Source organism: Oncorhynchus gorbuscha, linkage group LG15, assembly GCF_021184085.1.
Source record: "Oncorhynchus gorbuscha isolate QuinsamMale2020 ecotype Even-year linkage group LG15, OgorEven_v1.0, whole genome shotgun sequence".
NCBI lineage: Eukaryota > Metazoa > Chordata > Actinopteri > Salmoniformes > Salmonidae > Oncorhynchus > Oncorhynchus gorbuscha.
This window is the reverse complement of record NC_060187.1, coordinates 72,905,756-72,923,704: the sequence shown is the minus strand read 5'-3', so window position 1 is coordinate 72,923,704 and position 17,949 is coordinate 72,905,756. Positions and strand designations below refer to the sequence as shown.

General features: G+C 45.2%; 1 protein-coding gene across 2 annotated transcripts in view; it reads right to left on the bottom strand.

Moving 5' to 3' along the window:
- The window catches only part of LOC123997959 (glutamate receptor ionotropic, kainate 2-like), a 277,808-nt gene that overhangs the window by 104,846 nt on the left and 155,013 nt on the right, over positions 1 to 17,949 (bottom strand). For both annotated transcript variants that reach the window (XM_046302713.1, XM_046302711.1), the window contains exons 9-10: positions 8,772 to 8,879; positions 7,652 to 7,765 (exon numbers count right to left, since the gene is read on the bottom strand). In XM_046302713.1, the coding sequence (XP_046158669.1) occupies positions 7,652 to 7,765; positions 8,772 to 8,879 (222 nt within the window). The remainder of the gene's footprint in view (positions 1 to 7,651; positions 7,766 to 8,771; positions 8,880 to 17,949) is intronic.

Here is a 17,949-nt window from a genome sequence, read left to right as displayed (position 1 = left end):
GCCTGTAATTTTCATCATAGGTACACTTCAACTATGACAGACAAAATGAGAAAGAAAAAAAAGAGAAGATCATAGTTGTAGGATTTTTATTGAATTTATTTGCCAAATTTCTTCAGCCTCCGGAGGTTGAAGAGGTGCTGTTGCGCCTTCTTCACCATGCTGTCTGTGTGGGTGGACCAATTCAGTTTGTCCGTGATGTGTACGCCGAGGAACTTAACATTTTCAACCTTCTCCACTACTGTCCCGTCGATGTGGATAGGGGGGTGCTCCCTCTGCGGTGTCCTGAAGTCCACGATCATCTCCTTTGTTTTGCTGACGTTGAGTGTGAGGTTATTTTCCTGACACCACACTCCGAGGGCCATCACCTCCTCCCTCTAGGCCGTCTTGTCGTTGTTGGTAATCAAGCCTACTACTGTAGTGTCGTCTGCAAACTTGATGATTGAGTTGGAGGCGTGCATGTTCACACAGTCATGGGTAAACAGGGAGTACAGGAGAGGGCTGAGAACGCACCCTTGTGGGGCCCCAGTGTTGAGGATCAGCGGGGTGGAGTTGCTTCCTACCCTCACCACCTGGTGGCGTCCCGTCAGTAAGTCCAGGACACAGTTGCACAGGGCGGGGTCGAGACCCAGAAACTCGAGCTTAACGAGTTTGGAGGGTGAACAGCATTCTCAATGAACAGCATTCTTACATAGTTATTCCTCTTGTCCAGATGGGTTAGGGCAGTGTGATTGTGATTGCATCGTCTGTGGACCTATTGGGGCGGTAAGCAAATTGGAGTGGGTCTAGGGTGTAAGGTAGGGTGGAGGTGATATGATCCTTGACTAGTCTCTCAAAGGACTCCATGATGACGGAAGTGAGTGCTACGTGGCGATAGTCGTTTAGCTCAGAGCTTTTTTGGGAACAGGAACAATGGTGGCCCTCTGTTGTGGTTCTGTTAAGAAGGCAGATCCACATCCTCTCATACAACAAAGATAGTCAACAATAATTACCAATGTAAATCATTCACCCATGAGGACATCAATTGTAACATACATGAATGCTCCAGTATGCTAATTGAGTCGTTTGTAATGGACGTGGACAGGCCTTGAGCCCCCCTCCCACTGTTAGACATAAACTGTAATCTCCTCTCTCTGAATAGACCTCTTTCTCAGTGCTGCCATGTTTTTCATTGGAATATGTATTATCTAGCACAATGAGCACAATGTAGCTATTGTCAGCCCGTTAGCAGCGTATAACCTCTCACCTTCTGTCAACTGTGAAAGAGTGTAATTATCATAAACAGGCAGTGGGCCATTAACACCTAACACTGTTTTATTAGTCTGTCTGTCTGTCTGTCTGTCTGTCTGTCTGTCTGTCTGTCTGTCTGTCTGTCTGTCTGTCTGTCTGTCTGTCTGTCTGTCTGTCTGTCTGTCTGTCTGTCTGTCTGTCTGTCTGTCTGTCTGTCTGTCTGTCTGTCTGTCTGTCTGTCTGTCTGTCTGTCTGTCTGTCTGTTTGTCTGTCTGCCTGTCTGTCTGGACAACAAATGAAAGTATTATACAGCACTTGTTATTTTCAATGTGGTCCTGAATACATTCTGTGGAAATGTTCTTCCCTGGAAATTGAATTATGAGCGGATAACAGCGCTTTAATCCCAATTAATCATATAAACACAGTGTCTGTGTATGTGTGCCTGCGTGCGCATGTGTTTGTGCAGGCACGCTTTGTGTGTGTGTGTGTGGGGGGGGGGCTGAGGTCAGAACCACAGGAAGTGTCTGACAACGTTACACGCTAGCTACACGCTCGTGACCTGCTACATGTGGAAGGTCTGGCATGCCACCTCCTGATCCTGTCTCGTGTTGTGATCCCCCGCAGATGGAGAACTAGAAGCATCTTTCATTTCAAACAGTGGGGGAGGCAAGAAAATCTAAACAGGCTAGCTAGCTATCACTGTATCGCGAAGCTTATTAAAGTACTTCTTTATTTATACTGCTGATCTGGAGAGTCACTCACCCTTGAATGCTAAATCACCTTGATTCTTCTAAAATGTAATATGTGACCCAATGAAAATAATGTGTCCCAATGATGCTGACTCATTCGAGCATTTATTTTAGCTTTATAATGATTGGACCAGTATGCTACGAGGCTACCGCCAAGAGCAAAGAGAGCCCACTCAGTGCTCTCTACGTGTCATGTAGACTCATGGAAGACTTCCCATAGGCTCACTGTTTAATCAAAGTTTAACTCGAAGATTCTGAAATGGTCAAACTAGAAATAGTGATGAACAATTCTGAAATACCCAAATAATACAACCAATATTTACATTTACATTAACATTTAAGTCATTTAGCAGACGCTCTTATCCAGAGCGACTTACAAATTGGTAAGCGACTTACAATATGCTGTTTATGAAATATATTTGACATAATTCTGATTTCAAAGTCAATTAGTGAAGATAAATAGTTGCTTGAATGTATGTACCTTTAAAAGCCATGAAGAGTGTATGAAGACATTGAAAAGTTGACTGGTCTATTAATTTATTTAGATCCCCTTTACCTGTTACCTTAGTAACGACTCCTTATCCTTGGGGCCTTGATAAGCACTGTGAAAAATCTGATTCCGCTATATGGGGAAAAGGGTATATTATATAATGAAAACTGATTCATTCTCTCTCTCTCTCTCTCTCTCTCTCTCTCTCTCTCTCTCTCTCTCTCTCTCTCTCTCTCTCTCTCTCTCTCTCTCTCTCTCTCTCTCTCTCTCTCTCTCTCTCTCTCTCTCTCTCTCTCTCTCTCTCTCTCTCTCTCTCCTCTCGGCTCCACTGATCCTCAGGGAGCCCGACAGAGCGTGTGTGGATTTGTACCTTTTAATTCAACCCGATCAGCGACTCATATATCCCGCAACTATAGTAAATAAAAGTCAACATCAAATTCTGTTTCAATTAAAAGTTCTTTATGTCTGGCATACTAAATACCTATTGGTAGAGATGAGCCCTTCCAACAAGGGAAACAAGGCTATAAGAGGTGTGATCTGTTGGTGAGCACTACTACGATTGGTTCCAGGGTGTGATTCTTCGTGTTGTATGTATGTAATGTGTCAGAGAAGAAGCCTTTTCACATCAGCTGCACCATTTCTAAAGTGAAAAAGAGCATAGTGCAACCTTATCCGTAGCAAAATCTCACACGTGTGATGTGGAGTCATGGTACACATAGGACTACTGCCAAACCAAAGTTGGACACTTATAGTTAGAAGTGGTCAAACTAGAAAGGATGATGTACAACTTTAAAATAATCAACTAATACTACAAAAAGCCTATTTATGAAAATTACATATTTATACAAAAGTATGTGGACACCCCTTCAAATTAGTGGATTCGGCTATTTCAGCAACAGGTGTATGAAATCGAGCACACAGCCATGCGATCTCCATAGACAAACATTCACAGTAGAATGGCCTTACTGTAGAGCTCAGTGACTTTCAATGTGTACCGTCATGGGATGTTACCTCTCCAACAAGTCAGTTTGACTAATTCCTGCCCTCCTCGAGCAGCCATTGTCAACTGTAAGTGCTGTTATTGTGAAGTGGAAATGTTTAGGAGCAACAATGGCTCAGCTGCGAAGTGGAAGGCCACAGAAGCTCACAGGACTGCCGAATGCTGAAACACATTGCGCATAAAAAATGTCTGTCCTCGATTGCAACACTCACTACCGAGATCCAAACTGCTTCTGGAAAGAACATCAGCACAAGAACCGTTCATCGGGAGCTTCAAGAAATGGGTTTCCATGGCCGAGCAACCGCACACAAGCCTAACATCATCATGCGCAATGCCAAGCATCGGCTGGAGTGTTGTTAAGCTCACCACCATTGGACTCTGGACAAGTGGAAAGGCATTCTCTGGAGTGATGAATTACGCTTCACCATCTGGCAGACCGACGGACAAGTCTGAGTTTAACAGATGTCCGGAGAACGGTACCTGGCCAGATGCATAGTGCCAACTGTAAAGTTTGGTGGAGGAGGAATAATGGTCTGGGGCTGTTTTTCATTGTTTGGGCTAGGCAGTTGAAGGGAAATCTTAACACTACACTATACAATCAAATCAAACTTTACTTGTCACATGCGTCGAATACAACATGCTTACTTACAAGTCCTTAACCAACAGTGCAGTTCAATAGTTAGTTAATTTACCAAATAAACTAAAGTAAAAAATTATAAAAAGTAACACAATAACGAGGCTATATACAGGAGTCAATGTGGGTACAGGTCAGTCGAAGTAATTTGTACATGTAGGTAGGGGTGAAGTGACTATGCATAGACAATTAACAGCGAGTAGCAACAGTATAAAAACGAATGGGGAGGGTCAATGTAAATAATCTGGTGGGCATTTGATTAATTGTTCAGCTGTCATATGGCTTGGGGGTAGAAGATGTTTAAGGAGCTTTTGGTTCTAGACTTGGCGCTCCGCTACCGTAAGGTAGCAGAGAAAACATTCTAATGACTTCGGTGACTGGAGTCTTTGACAATTTTGGGGATTTCCTCTGACACCGCCTAGTATATAGGTCCTGAATGGTAGGAAACTTGGCCCCAGTGACGTACTGGGCCGTACTACCATCTGTAGCACCTAACGGTCAGATGCCGAGCAGTTACTATACCAGGCGGTGATGCAACCGGTCAGGTTGCTCTCGATGGTGCAGCTGTAGAAGCTTTTGACGATCTGGGGACCCATGGCATTCTGGATGATTCTGTGATTCTGTGTTGCAACAGTTTGGGGAAGGCCCTTTCCTGCTTCAGCATAACAATTCCTTATCCCCATTGAAAACCTTTGTGATGAATTGGAACGCAGACTGTGAGCCAGGCCAAATCGACCCAACATCAGCACCCGACCTCTCTAATGCTCTTGTGGCTGAATGGAAGCAAGTTCCTGCAGCAATGTTCCAACATCTAGTGGAAAACCTTCCCAGAAGAGTGGAGGCTGCTATAGCAACAAATGGGGGTCCAACTCCATATTAATGCCCATGATTTTGGAATGAGTGTCAACATAATTTTGGTCATCTAGTCTATATTTGAAACAAGTTTGATTTCAAAGTTGGTTTGTGAAGAAATTCAGCGACTTGAGTGTCTGTGCTTTGACTAAAGAAACCAAAAGAGGAGCCATGAAGTGTATGAAAAGACAAAGAAATTAAGTAAATAAGCTTGAAAGGTTGATTTGTCTATTCTTTTCTTTAGATTCCCATTACCTGTTACATTAGTAACAACTCCTTACCCTTGGAGCCTTGATTCCGCTTGAACGGGGAAAATAGCTTATAATACAATGCATATATAGCTGATCCCCCAGCCATTGCAGGTGTGCAGAGCCAGAGAGACGTGTTTGACAGATGATGGGTAGAACAGGTTATCAACAGGATATAGTGTTGCACTCGCTACTTATGGTTGATTATACCGTCATTTAGCTTAATGAACCTTTACACTAGTTATTTGTCAGTGTGAGGTAATTATTGAGTTTTTCACATCTGTCTCATTCACGATCATTATTATACTGTGAGTCTTGTTTGCAATGCTTGTGGGAGCGTGTGTAACACAAAGATAACACTAAGGTTAGAAGCACAGATCTAGACCTGGGCACAACATATTCATATTAAGTCTAACTTTCATGTTTAAATTGCCAATGGAAGTTCTCTCTCTCTCTCTCTCTCTCTCTCTCTCTCTCTCTCTCTCTCTCTCTCTCTCTCTCTCTCTCTCTCTCTCTCTCTCTCTCTCTCTCTCTCTCTGTCTCTCTCTCTCTCTCTGAAATAGAGATTAAGTAAAAGAGTTGGAGAACACATTTGGAGGGATCTTGGACCATTCCTTCATACAGAATCCTTCCAGATATCCTTTGTCTGCGCTTATGGACTGCCCTCTTCAATTCAAACCACAGGTTTTGATAATGCTAAAAAGTAATCTAATTCATGCAGTTGCAGTAAACCAGTTGTGAAATACTACAACTTCTTCAATTCTTCAACCACATGGGCATACTGTGACATTAACCACCAGTATAATACCAGTATGAGGTCTTAGAAGTACTGTCAATTTAACTACCAGTCTATTACCAATATGAGGTCTTGACAAAATGGCCAAAACTCTTTTGATTAGTTCAGATCTCTCAGGCATTGAAAACTAATTACAGCTCCACCTTTTAAAGAGGGCTTGTAATCCTTCAGTCTGGCATGAAGAAAATGAAGAGAAGTCGGATAAAAGTGTGCATCAATCAAATGTAACAAACCCAATTATTGTCAGCCCTCCCTCTTTTCTCCTCCCCTCAAAGCCAGCCGAGATCTCCCCATGACTCAATCCTGATGCACCAATTACAGACATTTAGAGTCTTAACTAATAACAGCAATTCAATCAGAGCACAGCGGCAGCATGCATGGGAGAGGTAAGGCAAGCGCAGCACGGGATAAATAATGACAAACCGCAATTTGGTTGATATTGTTATTTTTACTCTCTGGTTCTTAATAATAGGATCGTAAATTGCCTTAACTTTCTTGATTCTAGAAGCTTCCTGTTTAGTCATGATGAGTCAATTGTGGCGGGCTCTGGTATGGTTTTCTGGTATGGTTTTCAGCTCTGGTATGGTTTTCAGGTATGGTTTTCAGATGGAGGAGATAGGAGGGATGGCCTACAGAATCCCTACAGCACCAGAGCAGACTTTCTTTACAACTCAGTCAACTCCACCCCAACAGATAGACACCACAGGATGTGGAGTGATACGCCCTGGCACGTCTGCTCCTCCCCTCCGGCATACAACGTCACCAGAGTACTAACCACTGGTTCTGGGATTCATCATTACGCACACCTGTGTATCATGATGATTCACACCTGGTCTCCATTACCTTCATATGTCACTCTCCTATGTTCACTCACCAGTTGGTATTGTTCTTGTGTATCGGCATACTGCCTTATGTTAGTGTCGTGTTCTTGGTTTTATTGTCGTATTAAAACGTTTCACCTGCTTCCTACTCACCGCCCCATCATTACACACTCATCATTGAAGCTAAGATTTTTGTATAAATCGTTGATACACAGGATGTTTATAGTGCTTTTCTAAAATGCCAAAGATGGTTGGATGAAGCCTGAGTAAGTACAGCTGTGAGTTGGTCTGTGTGACTCATAGAGAAGCATTAGAGATCCTATGGCACTCTTTAACTTCCCCTGAATGTCTGGGTTTAACATCACTGGGTAGAGAAACAACTCCTCAATAGAGGGACTAATAAAATGCGAGAGAGAGAGAGCCTTAAACCAGGAAATCGTATTGGACAATCAATCAGCCAATTAGCCCTGCCTGAAACTGTTCTCAACCAATTGGAAAGGGACCTCTCCACAGCAGTGAAGTGAAGTGTGGACTGGTAATTTAAAAGTGGTGTACTTTCGGCTACTTTCATTCAATTCGCTCACAGGCCGACAACCATCCTAAGAAATTCAAGTGGATCAATTTTCAAAGAAAATGGCCTAAAAACTAAAAAGGAATAGCACCTTTTCCAAGGAGTCAATTAAGTCTTAGAGCAGTTCTGGGCATTCATAATCACTTATGTAGACATGGTAGAACTCTGTTATAGCACCCAGCTGACAGTTAGTACAGCAATTTAAGTTCTCTATGAAAAGACAATACGTGTCCACCACAGAGCAAAGACGGAATGGTACTTACCAGTATGGTGGAGACAACTAGAGATCTGTTGGCTAAGGAATCTGTGACATTGGATGTCTTCCCTTTCTGGTGGTCTGTCATGTTCAAGCCACTAGGAGGGTCCCATGTTCCAATCTGAGGGGAAAAACACAGAAAAACATTAGCATTTAGTGCACTTCAGTTATATCTTCCATACAGAAAGATGTGTATGAGAAAATATGATGGGAGGTGCGTTATTACAAACACGCACACACACACACACACACACACACACACACACACACACACACACACACACACACACACACACACACACACACACACACACACACACACACACACACACACACACACACACACACACACACACACACACACACACACACACACACACACACACACACACACACACACACACACACACACACTCCTCTTCCACAGAGAGCTAGAGGCAGATCCTGATCCTAGATCAGCTCGTATATCTCATCCCGCAGGTTAAGAGTTAAGAGTTCAACCTGCTGTCAGCCGTGTCCTAAAGGTGCTGGAGAATTCTGGGAATGTATGCTTGGGCTGAAGAGGTGGAGTACTGAGTGTGTGTGTGTGCATGTGAGTGAGTGTGTAAGGAGGGGTTGGTGGAAGCAACAAGAAGAGGAGGAGGAGGAGAGGGGCGAGCTTGCAGGGGCCTCTCATCCTGGCGGTGTTATTATCTTAACCACTACAGGGCTTCTCATCTCAGCAGACACTCTGCTCTGCAGCACCAACCCACTACAGCCACAACAGCCCTGCTCCTCTCTCTGATGCCCACTACTGAGGCCTTAGAGATGGCTGCTTTGTAATTGCAAATCAACTGTTTAATTCAGTCTTCATGAGGTTGGAGGGCTCATGAAGGTTTTTTCATGAATCGAGTAAATTATTCATGGAGGCGCAGACACACGCCACAGAGAGAGACAAGGAGGTCAGGAGCATCTGAGAGGCACACACAGGGGAGCATGTGTGTAAGGAGAGTGTGTGTGTGTGGGTTGGTGCTTGGATCTGCTGTGTTGGCAAGCTTTCTTTAATGAATTATCTCCTCCATAGACATGCACACATGGTCATGTATTATAAACATGCACACTCAAACACACACACACTCCCCTAGTACCTTCTCCAGTCCGTCCTCCTTCAGACTAATCACATCCAGGTCAAAGTCTGTCCTCAAGCCGTTGGTTCTGTTGAAAGTGATCCGCCCAGTCAAGCCATCCCAGTGGGCCTGGAGGAGAGAAAGAGAGAGGGGTCGGAAGCGAGAGAGGGAGGAAGGAAGGGAGGAGAGCCAGAAAAAGAGAGAGAGAAAGCAAGAGTGAAAGGGAGAAAGGGATGGAGAGTGAGGAGAAAGAGATGGAGGAGGGAAAGAGAGATAGAGATTCATCATAACCAAAGAGCAAGAGGTCACAGGAGCTCACTCATTCTCAGCAAAATAGAGACATTCATTATTCATTAGAGTTCACCTTTAAGCAAGGCGCACAAGCACACAAAGGTATGCTACAAACACACACACACACACACACACACACACACACACACACACACACACACACACACACACACACACACACACACACACACACACACACACACACACACACACACACACACACACACACACACACACACACACACACACACACACACACACACACACACACACACACACACACACACACACAAACACACACACACTGTATATTAATTATTAATACCACATACACAAACTCTATACAGCTTTCTCCAGGACACAGATGCTTTTTGGACATAATTCTGATGGTTGCTTTTGTAACAGTGAGATAGTTATTAGCTAGATGCCCTCAATCTCACTCAAATCATCAAGGAACCCACCAGGTACAACCCTAACTCAACCAGGATCTCAGCGATCACTGCCTCATTGCCTGTATCCGCCACGGAGCCGCAGTCAAACGACCACCCCTCATCACTGTCAAACGCTCCCTAAAACACTTCTCTGAGCAGGCCTTTCTAATCGACCTGGCCTGGGTATCCTGGAAGGACATTGACCTCATCCCGTCAGTTGAGGATGCCTGGTCATTCTTTAAAAGTAACTTCCTCACCATTTTAGATAAGCATGCTCCGTTCAAAAAATGCAGAACCAAGAACAGATACAGCCCTTGGTTCACTCCAGACCTGACTGCCCTCGACCAGCACAAAAACATCCTGTGGCGGACTGCAATAGCATCGAATAGCCCCCGTGATATGCAACTGTTCAGAGAAGTCAGGAACCAATACACGCAGTCAGTCAGGAAAGCTAAGGCCAGCTTCTTCAGGCAGAAGTTTGCATCCTGTTGCTCCAACTCCAAAAAGTTCTGGGACACTGTGAAGTCCATGGAGAACAAGAGCACCTCCTCCCAGCTGCCCAATGCACTGAGGCTAGGTAACACGGTCTCCACCGATAAATCCATGATTATCGAAAACTTCAATAAGCACTTCTCAATGGCTGGCCATGCCTTCCGCCTGGCTACTCCAACCTCGGCCAACAGCTCCGCCCCCCCCGCAGCTCCTCGCCCAAGCCTCTCCAGGTTCTCCTTTACCCAAATCCAGATAGCAGATGTTCTGAAAGAGCTGCAAAACCTGGACCCGTACAAATCAGCTGGGCTTGACAATCTGGACCCTCTATTTCTGAAACTATCTGCCGCCATTGTCGCAACCCCTATTACCAGCCTGTTCAACCTCTCTTTCATATCGTCTGAGATCCCCAAGGATTGGAAAGCTGCCGCAGTCATCCCCCTCTTCAAAGGGGGAGACACCCTGGACCCAAACTGTTATAGACCTATATCCATCCTACCCTGCCTATCTAAGGTCTTCGAAAGCCAAGTCAACAAACAGGTCACTGACCATCTCGAATCCCACCGTACCTTCTCCGCTGTGCAATCTGGTTTCCGAGCCGGTCACGGGTGCACCTCAGCCACACTCAAGGTACTAAACGATATCATAACCGCCATTGATAAAAGACAGTACTGTGCAGCCGTCTTCATCGACCTCGCCAAGGCTTTCGACTCTGTCAATCACCATATTCTTATCGGCAGACTCAATAGCCTCGGTTTTTCGGATGACTGCCTTGCCTGGTTCACCAATTACTTTGCAGACAGAGTTCAGTGTGTCAAATCAGAGGGCATGCTGTCCGGTCCTCTGGCAGACTCTATGGGGGTGCCACAGGGTTCAATTCTCGGGCCGACTCTTTTCTCTGTATATATCAATGATGTTGCTCTTGCTGCGGGCGATTCCCTGATCCACCTCTACGCAGACGACACCATTCTATATACTTTCGGCCCGTCATTGGACACTGTGCTATCTAACCTCCAAACGAGCTTCAATGCCATACAGCACTCCTTCCGTGGCCTCCAACTGCTCTTAAACGCGAGTAAAACCAAATGCATGCTTTTCAACCGTTCGCTGCCTGCACCCGCATGCCCGACTAACATCACCACCCTGGATGGTTCGGACCTTGAATATGTGGACATCTATAAGTACCTAGGTGTCTGGCTAGACTGCAAACTCTCCTTCCAGACTCACATCAAACATCTTAAATCGAAAATCAAATCAAGAGTCGGCTTTATATTGCGCAACAAAGCCTCCTTCACTCACGCCGCCAAGCTTACCCTAGTAAAACTGACTATCCTACCGATCCTCGACTTCGGCGATGTCATCTACAAAATGGCTTCCAACACTCTACTCAGCAAACTGGATGCAGTCTATCACAGTGCCATCCGTTTTGTCACTAAAGCACCTTATACCACCCACCACTGCGACTTGTATGCTCTAGTCGGCTGGCCCTCACTACATATTCGTCACCAGACCCACTGGCTCCAGGTCATCTACAAGTCCATGCTAGGTAAAGCTCCGCCTTATCTCAGTTCACTGGTCACGATGGCAACACCCATCCGTAGCACGCGCTCCAGCAGGTGTATCTCACTGATCATCCCTAAAGCCAACACCTCATTTGGCCGCCTTTCGTTCCAGTACTCTGCTGCCTGTGACTGGAACGAACTGCAAAAATCGCTGAAGTTGGAGACTTTTATCTCCCTCACCAACTTCAAACATCAGCTATCCGAGCAGCTAACCGATCGCTGCAGCTGTACATAGTCTATTGGTAAATAGCCCACCCATTTTCACCTACCTCATTCCCATACTGTTTTTATACTGTTTTTTATTTATTTACTTTACTGCTCTTTTGCACACCAATATCTCTACCTGTACATGACCATCTGATCATTTCACTCCAGTGTTAATCTGCAAAATTGTATTATTCGCCTACCTCCTCATGCCTTTTGCACACATTGTATATAGACTGCCCATTTTTTCTACTGTGTTATTGACTTGTTAATTGTTTACTCCATGTGTAACTCTGTGTTGTCTGTTCACACTGCTATGCTTTATCTTGGCCAGGTCGCAGTTGCAAATGAGAACTTGTTCTCAACTAGCCTACCTGGTTAAATAAAGGTGAAAAAAAAGGCACTGCATTGTAATGCTGAAAATCGAGCATAAAAGGGGCCCTAAGCACTGAACTTGTCACACCCTGATCTGTTTCACCTGTCCTTGTTATTGTCTCTACCCCCTCCAGGTGTCGCTTATTTTACCCAGTGCATTTATCCCTGTGCTTCCTGTCTCTCTGTGCCAGTTTGTCTTGTATGTGTCCAAGTCAACCAGCGTTTTCCTTCGTTCTCCTGCTTTTTGCATTCTCCTTTTTCTAGTCCTCCTGGTTTTGACCCTTGCCTGTTTCTGGACTTTGTACCTGCCTGACCATTCTGCCTTTCTTGACCACGAGCCTGTCTGCCACTCTGTACCTCCTGGTGTCTGATCTGGTTTTGACCTTTTTGCCTGTCCACGACCATTCTCTTGCCTGTCCACGACCATTCTCTTGCCTGTCCACGACCATTCTCTTGCCTGTCCACAACCATTCTCTTGTCTGTCCACGACCATTCTCTTGCCTGTCCACAACCATTCTCTTGCCTGTCCACGACCATTCTCTTGCCTGTCCACGACCATTCTCTTACCTGTCCACGACCATTCTCTTGCCTGTCCACGACCATTCTCTTGCCTGTCCACGACCATTCTCTAGCCTGTCCATGACCATTCTCTTGCCTGTCCACGACCATTCTCTTGCCTGTTTCTGGACTCTGTACCCGCCTGCCTGACCATTCTGCCTGCCTTGACCACGAGCCTGTCTGCCACTCTTTACTTCCTGGTCTCTGATCTGGTTTTGACCTTTTTGCCTGTCCATGACCATTCTCTTGCCTGTCCACGACCATTCTCTTGCCTGTCCACGACCATTCTCTTGCCTGTCCACGACCATTCTCTTGCCTGTCCACAACCATTCTCTTGCCTGTCCACGACCATTCTCTAGCCTGTCCACGACCATTCTCTTGCCTGTCCATGACCATTCTCTAGCCTGTCCACGACCATTCTCTTGCCTGTCCACGACCATTCTCTTGCCTGTCCACGACCATTCTCTTGCCTGTCCACGACCATTCTCTTTCCTGTCCACGACCATTCTCTTGCCTGTCCATGACCATTCTCTTGCCTGTCCACGACCATTCTCTTGCCTGTCCACGACCATTCTCTTGCCTGTCCATGACCATTCTCTTGCCTGTCCACGACCATTCTCTTGCCTGTCCAAGACCATTCTCTTGCCTGTCCACGACCATTCTCTTGCCTGTCCACGACCATTCTCTAGCCTGTCCACTACCATTCTCTTGCCTGTCCACGACCATTCTCTTGCCTGTCCACGACCATTCTCTTGCCTGTCCACGACCATTCTATAATAATAATAATAATATATGCCATTTAGCAGACGCTTTTATCCAAAGCGACTTACAGTCATGTGTGCATACATTCTACGTATGGGTGGTCCTCTTGCCTGTCCACGACCATTCTCTAGCCTGTCCACAACCATTCTCTTGCCTGTCCACGACCATTCTCTTGCCTGTCCACGACCATTCTCTTGCCTGTCCACGACCATTCTCTTGCCTGTCCACGACCATTCTCTTGCCTGTCCACGACCATTCTCTTGCCTGTCCACGACCATTCTCTTGCCTGTCCACGACCATTCTCTTGCCTGTCCACGACCATTCTCTTGCCTGTCCACGACCATTCTCTTGCCTGTCCACGACCATTCTCTTGCCTGTCCACAACCATTCTCTTGCCTGTCCACGACCATTCTCTAGCCTATCCACGACCATTCTCTTGCCTGTCCACGACCATTCTCTTGCCTGTCCACGACCATTCTCTAGCCTGTCCACGACCATTCTCTTGCCTGTCCACGACCATTCTCTTGCCTGTCCTCGACCATTCTCTTGCCTGTCCACGACCATTCTCTTACCTGTCCTCGACCATTCTCTTGCCTGTCCATGACCATACTCTTGCCTGTCCTCGACCATTCTCTTGCCTGTCCACGACCATTCTCTTGCCTGTCCATGACCATTCTCTTGCCTGTCCACGACCATTCTCTTGCCTGTCCTCGACCATTCTCTTGCCTGTCCTCGACCATTCTCTTGCCCGTCCACGACCATTCTCTAGCCCGTCCACGACCATTCTCTTGCCTGTCCACGACCATTCTCTAGCCCGTCCATGACCATTCTCTTGCCTGTCCACGACCATTCTCTTGCCTGTCCACGACCATTCTCTTGCCAGTCCACGACCATTCTCTAGCCCGTCCACGACCATTCTCTTGCCTGTCCACGACCATTCTCTTGCCTGTCCACGACCATTCTCTTGCCTGTCCTCGACCATTCTCTTGCCTGTCCTCGACCATTCTCTTGCCTGTCCACGACCATTCTCTTGCCTGTCCACGACCATTCTCTTGCCTGTCCACGACCATTCTCTTGCCTGTCCTCGACCATTCTCTTGCCTGTCCACGACCATTCTCTTGCCTGTCCACGACCATTCTCTTGCCTGTCCACGACCATTCTATTGCCTGTCCACGACCATTCTCTTGCCTGTCCTCGACCATTCTCTTGCCTGTCCTCGACCATTCTCTTGCCTGTCCTCGACCATTCTCTTGCCTGTCCACGACCATTCTCTTGCCTGTCCACGACCATTCTCTTGCCTGTCCTCGACCATTCTCTTGCCTGTCCACGACCATTCTCTTGCCTGTCCATGACCATTCTCTTGCCTGTCCTCGACCATTCTCTAGCCTACTCCTTTGGATTATTAAACATTGTAAGACTCCAACCATCTTCCTCCTGTGTCTGCATCTGGGTCTCGCCTTGTGCCTTGATAGAACTCTCTTGTGTTACATTGCATAGCAAATGTTGAATTCTGTGCCCTTTTCTTAGAGAAGCAGGAGCAACTGACTTAAAGCGAATGTTATTACAGAAAGAACCTGTAGTATGACTCATCTAACGTCATGTTATTACAGGCTCATACATGTCACATTGTTCCTCTACGTTGGGAAGAGAGAACTAGATGAAAGAAGATTGTGAATTTCCAAAAAATAACTACAATTACCTGCCTATGATGGACATGGTTATATTGAAAATAACAATGGAAATTGGTACCTTTGAATGAATCCGTGTTAAATAGATATAGTGTGTTAAGTGTAATGTTAGCCTGTGATTCAGTGATAGTGTAATGTTAGCCTGTGATTCAGTGATAGTGTGATGTTAGCCTGTGATTCAGTGATAGTGTAATGTTAGCCTTTCATACAGTGGTGATTCAGTGATAGTGTAATGTTAGCCTTTAATACAGTGGTGATTCAGTAATAGTGTAATGTTAGCCTTTAATACAGTGGCGATTCAGTGATAGTGTAATGTTAGCCTGTAATACAGTGGTGATTCAGCGATAGTGTAATGTTAGCCTGTAATACAGTGGTGATTCAGTGATAGTGTAATGTTAGCCTTTAATACAGTGGTGATTCAGTGATAGTGTAATGTTAGCCTGTCATACAGTGGTGATTCAGTAATAGTGTAATGTTAGCCTTTAATACAGTGGTGATTCAGTGATGGTGTAATGTTAGCCTTTCATACAGTGGTGATTCAGTAATAGTGTAATGTTAGCCTGTAATACAGTGGTGATTCAGTGATAGTGTAATGTTAGCCTGTCATACAGTGGTGATTCAGTAATAGTTGTAATGTTAGCCTGTAATACAGTGGTGATTCAGTGATAATGTAATGTAAGCCTGTGATTCAGTGATAGTGTAATGTTAGCCTTTAATACAGTGGTGATTCAGTGATAGTGTAATGTTAGCCTGTAATACAGTGGTGATTCAGTGATAGTGTAATGTTAGCCTGTAATACAGTGGTAATTCAGTAATAGTGTAATGTTAGCCTTTCATACAGTGGTGATTCAGTAATAGTGTAATGTTAGCCTGTAATACAGTGGTGATTCAGTGATAGTGTAATGTTAGCCTTTAATACAGTGGTGATTCAGTGATAGTGTAATGTTAGCCTGTAATACAGTGGTGATTCAGTGATAGTGTAATGTTAGCCTGTAATACAGTGGTGATTCAGTAATAGTGTAATGTTAGCCTTTAATCCAGTGGTGATTCAGTGATAGTGTGATGTTAGCCTGTGATTCAGTGATAGTGTAATGTTAGCCTTCCATACAGTGGTGATTCAGTAATAGTGTAATGTTAGCCTGTCATACAGTGGTGATTCAGTAATAGTGTAATGTTAGCCTTTAATACAGTGGTGATTCAGTGATAGTGTAATGTTAGCCTGTGATTCAGTGATAGTGTAATGTTAGCCTTTCATACAGTGGTGATTCAGTGATAGTGTAAAGTTAGCCTGTAATACAGTGGTGATTCAGTGATAGTGTAATGTTAGCCTGTGATTCAGTGATAGTGTAATGTTAGCCTGTCATACAGTGGTGATTCAGTGATAGTGTAAAGTTAGCCTGTAATACAGTGGTGATTCAGTGATAGTGTAATGTTAGCCTGTGATTCAGTGATAGTGTAATGTTAGCCTTTAATACAGTGGTGATTCAGTGATAGTGTAATGTTAGCCTGTAATACAGTGGTGATTCAGTGATAGTGTAATGTTAGCCTGTGATTCAGTGATAGTGTAATGTTAGCCTGTGATTCAGTGATAGTGTAATGTTAGCCTGTAATACAGTGGTGATTCAGCGATAGTGTAATGTTAGCCTGTGATTCAGTGATAGTGTAATGTTAGCCTGTCATACAGTGGTGATTCAGTAATAGTTGTAAAGTTAGCCTGTAATACAGTGGTGATTCAGTGATAGTGTAATGTTAGCCTGTCATACAGTGGTGATTCAGTAATAGTTGTAAAGTTAGCCTGTAATACAGTGGTGATTCAGTGATAGTGTAATGTTAGCCTGTGATTCAGTGATAGTGTAATGTTAGCCTTTAATACAGTGGTGATTCAGTGATAGTGTAATGTTAGCCTGTAATACAGTGGTGATTCAGTGAGTGTAGGGAATGGGGGATACCTAGTCAGTAGTACAACTGAATGTATTCAACTGAAATGTGTCTTCCGCATTTAACAAAAACCCTCTGAGTCAGAGAGGGGGGGCTGCCTTAGTCAACATCCACATCATCGGCGCCTGGGGAACAGTGGAATACCTGCCTTGCTCAGGGGCAGAACGACATATGTTTACCTTGTCAGCTCGGGGATACGATCCAGAAACCTTTCGGTTACTGGCCCAATGCTCCTACCCGCCAGGCATTGATAGTTCAGTGTTAGCCTGTGATGCAGTGGCCAGGCAGTGATAGTTCAGTGTTAGCCTGTGATACAGTGGCCAGGCAGTGATAGCTCAGTGTTAGCCTGTGATGCAGTGGCCAGGCAGTGATAGTTCAGTGTTAGCCTGTGATGCAGTGGCCAGGCAGTGATAGTTCAGTGTTAGCCTGTGATACAGTGACCAGGCAGTGATAGTTCAGTGTTAGCCTGTGATGCAGTGGCCAGGCAGTGATAGTTCAGTGTTAGCCTGTGATACAGTGGCCAGGCAGTGATAGCTCAGTGTTAGCCTGTGATGCAGTGGCCAGGCAGTGATAGCTCAGTGTTAGCCTGTGATGCAGTGGCCATGCAGTGATAGTCCAGTGTTAGCCTGTGATACAGTGGCCATGTAGTGATAGTTCAGCATTAGCCTGTGATGCAGTGGCCATGCAGTGATAGTTCAGTGTTAGCCTGTGATACAGTGGCCATGTAGTGATAGTTCAGCATTAGCCTGTGATGCAGTGGCCAGGCAGTGATAGTTCAGTGTTAGCCTGTGATACAGTGGCCATGTAGTGATAGTTCAGCATTAGCCTGTGATGCAGTGGCCATGCAGTGATAGTTCAGTGTTAGCCTGTGATACAGTGGCCAGGCAGTGATAGTTCAGTG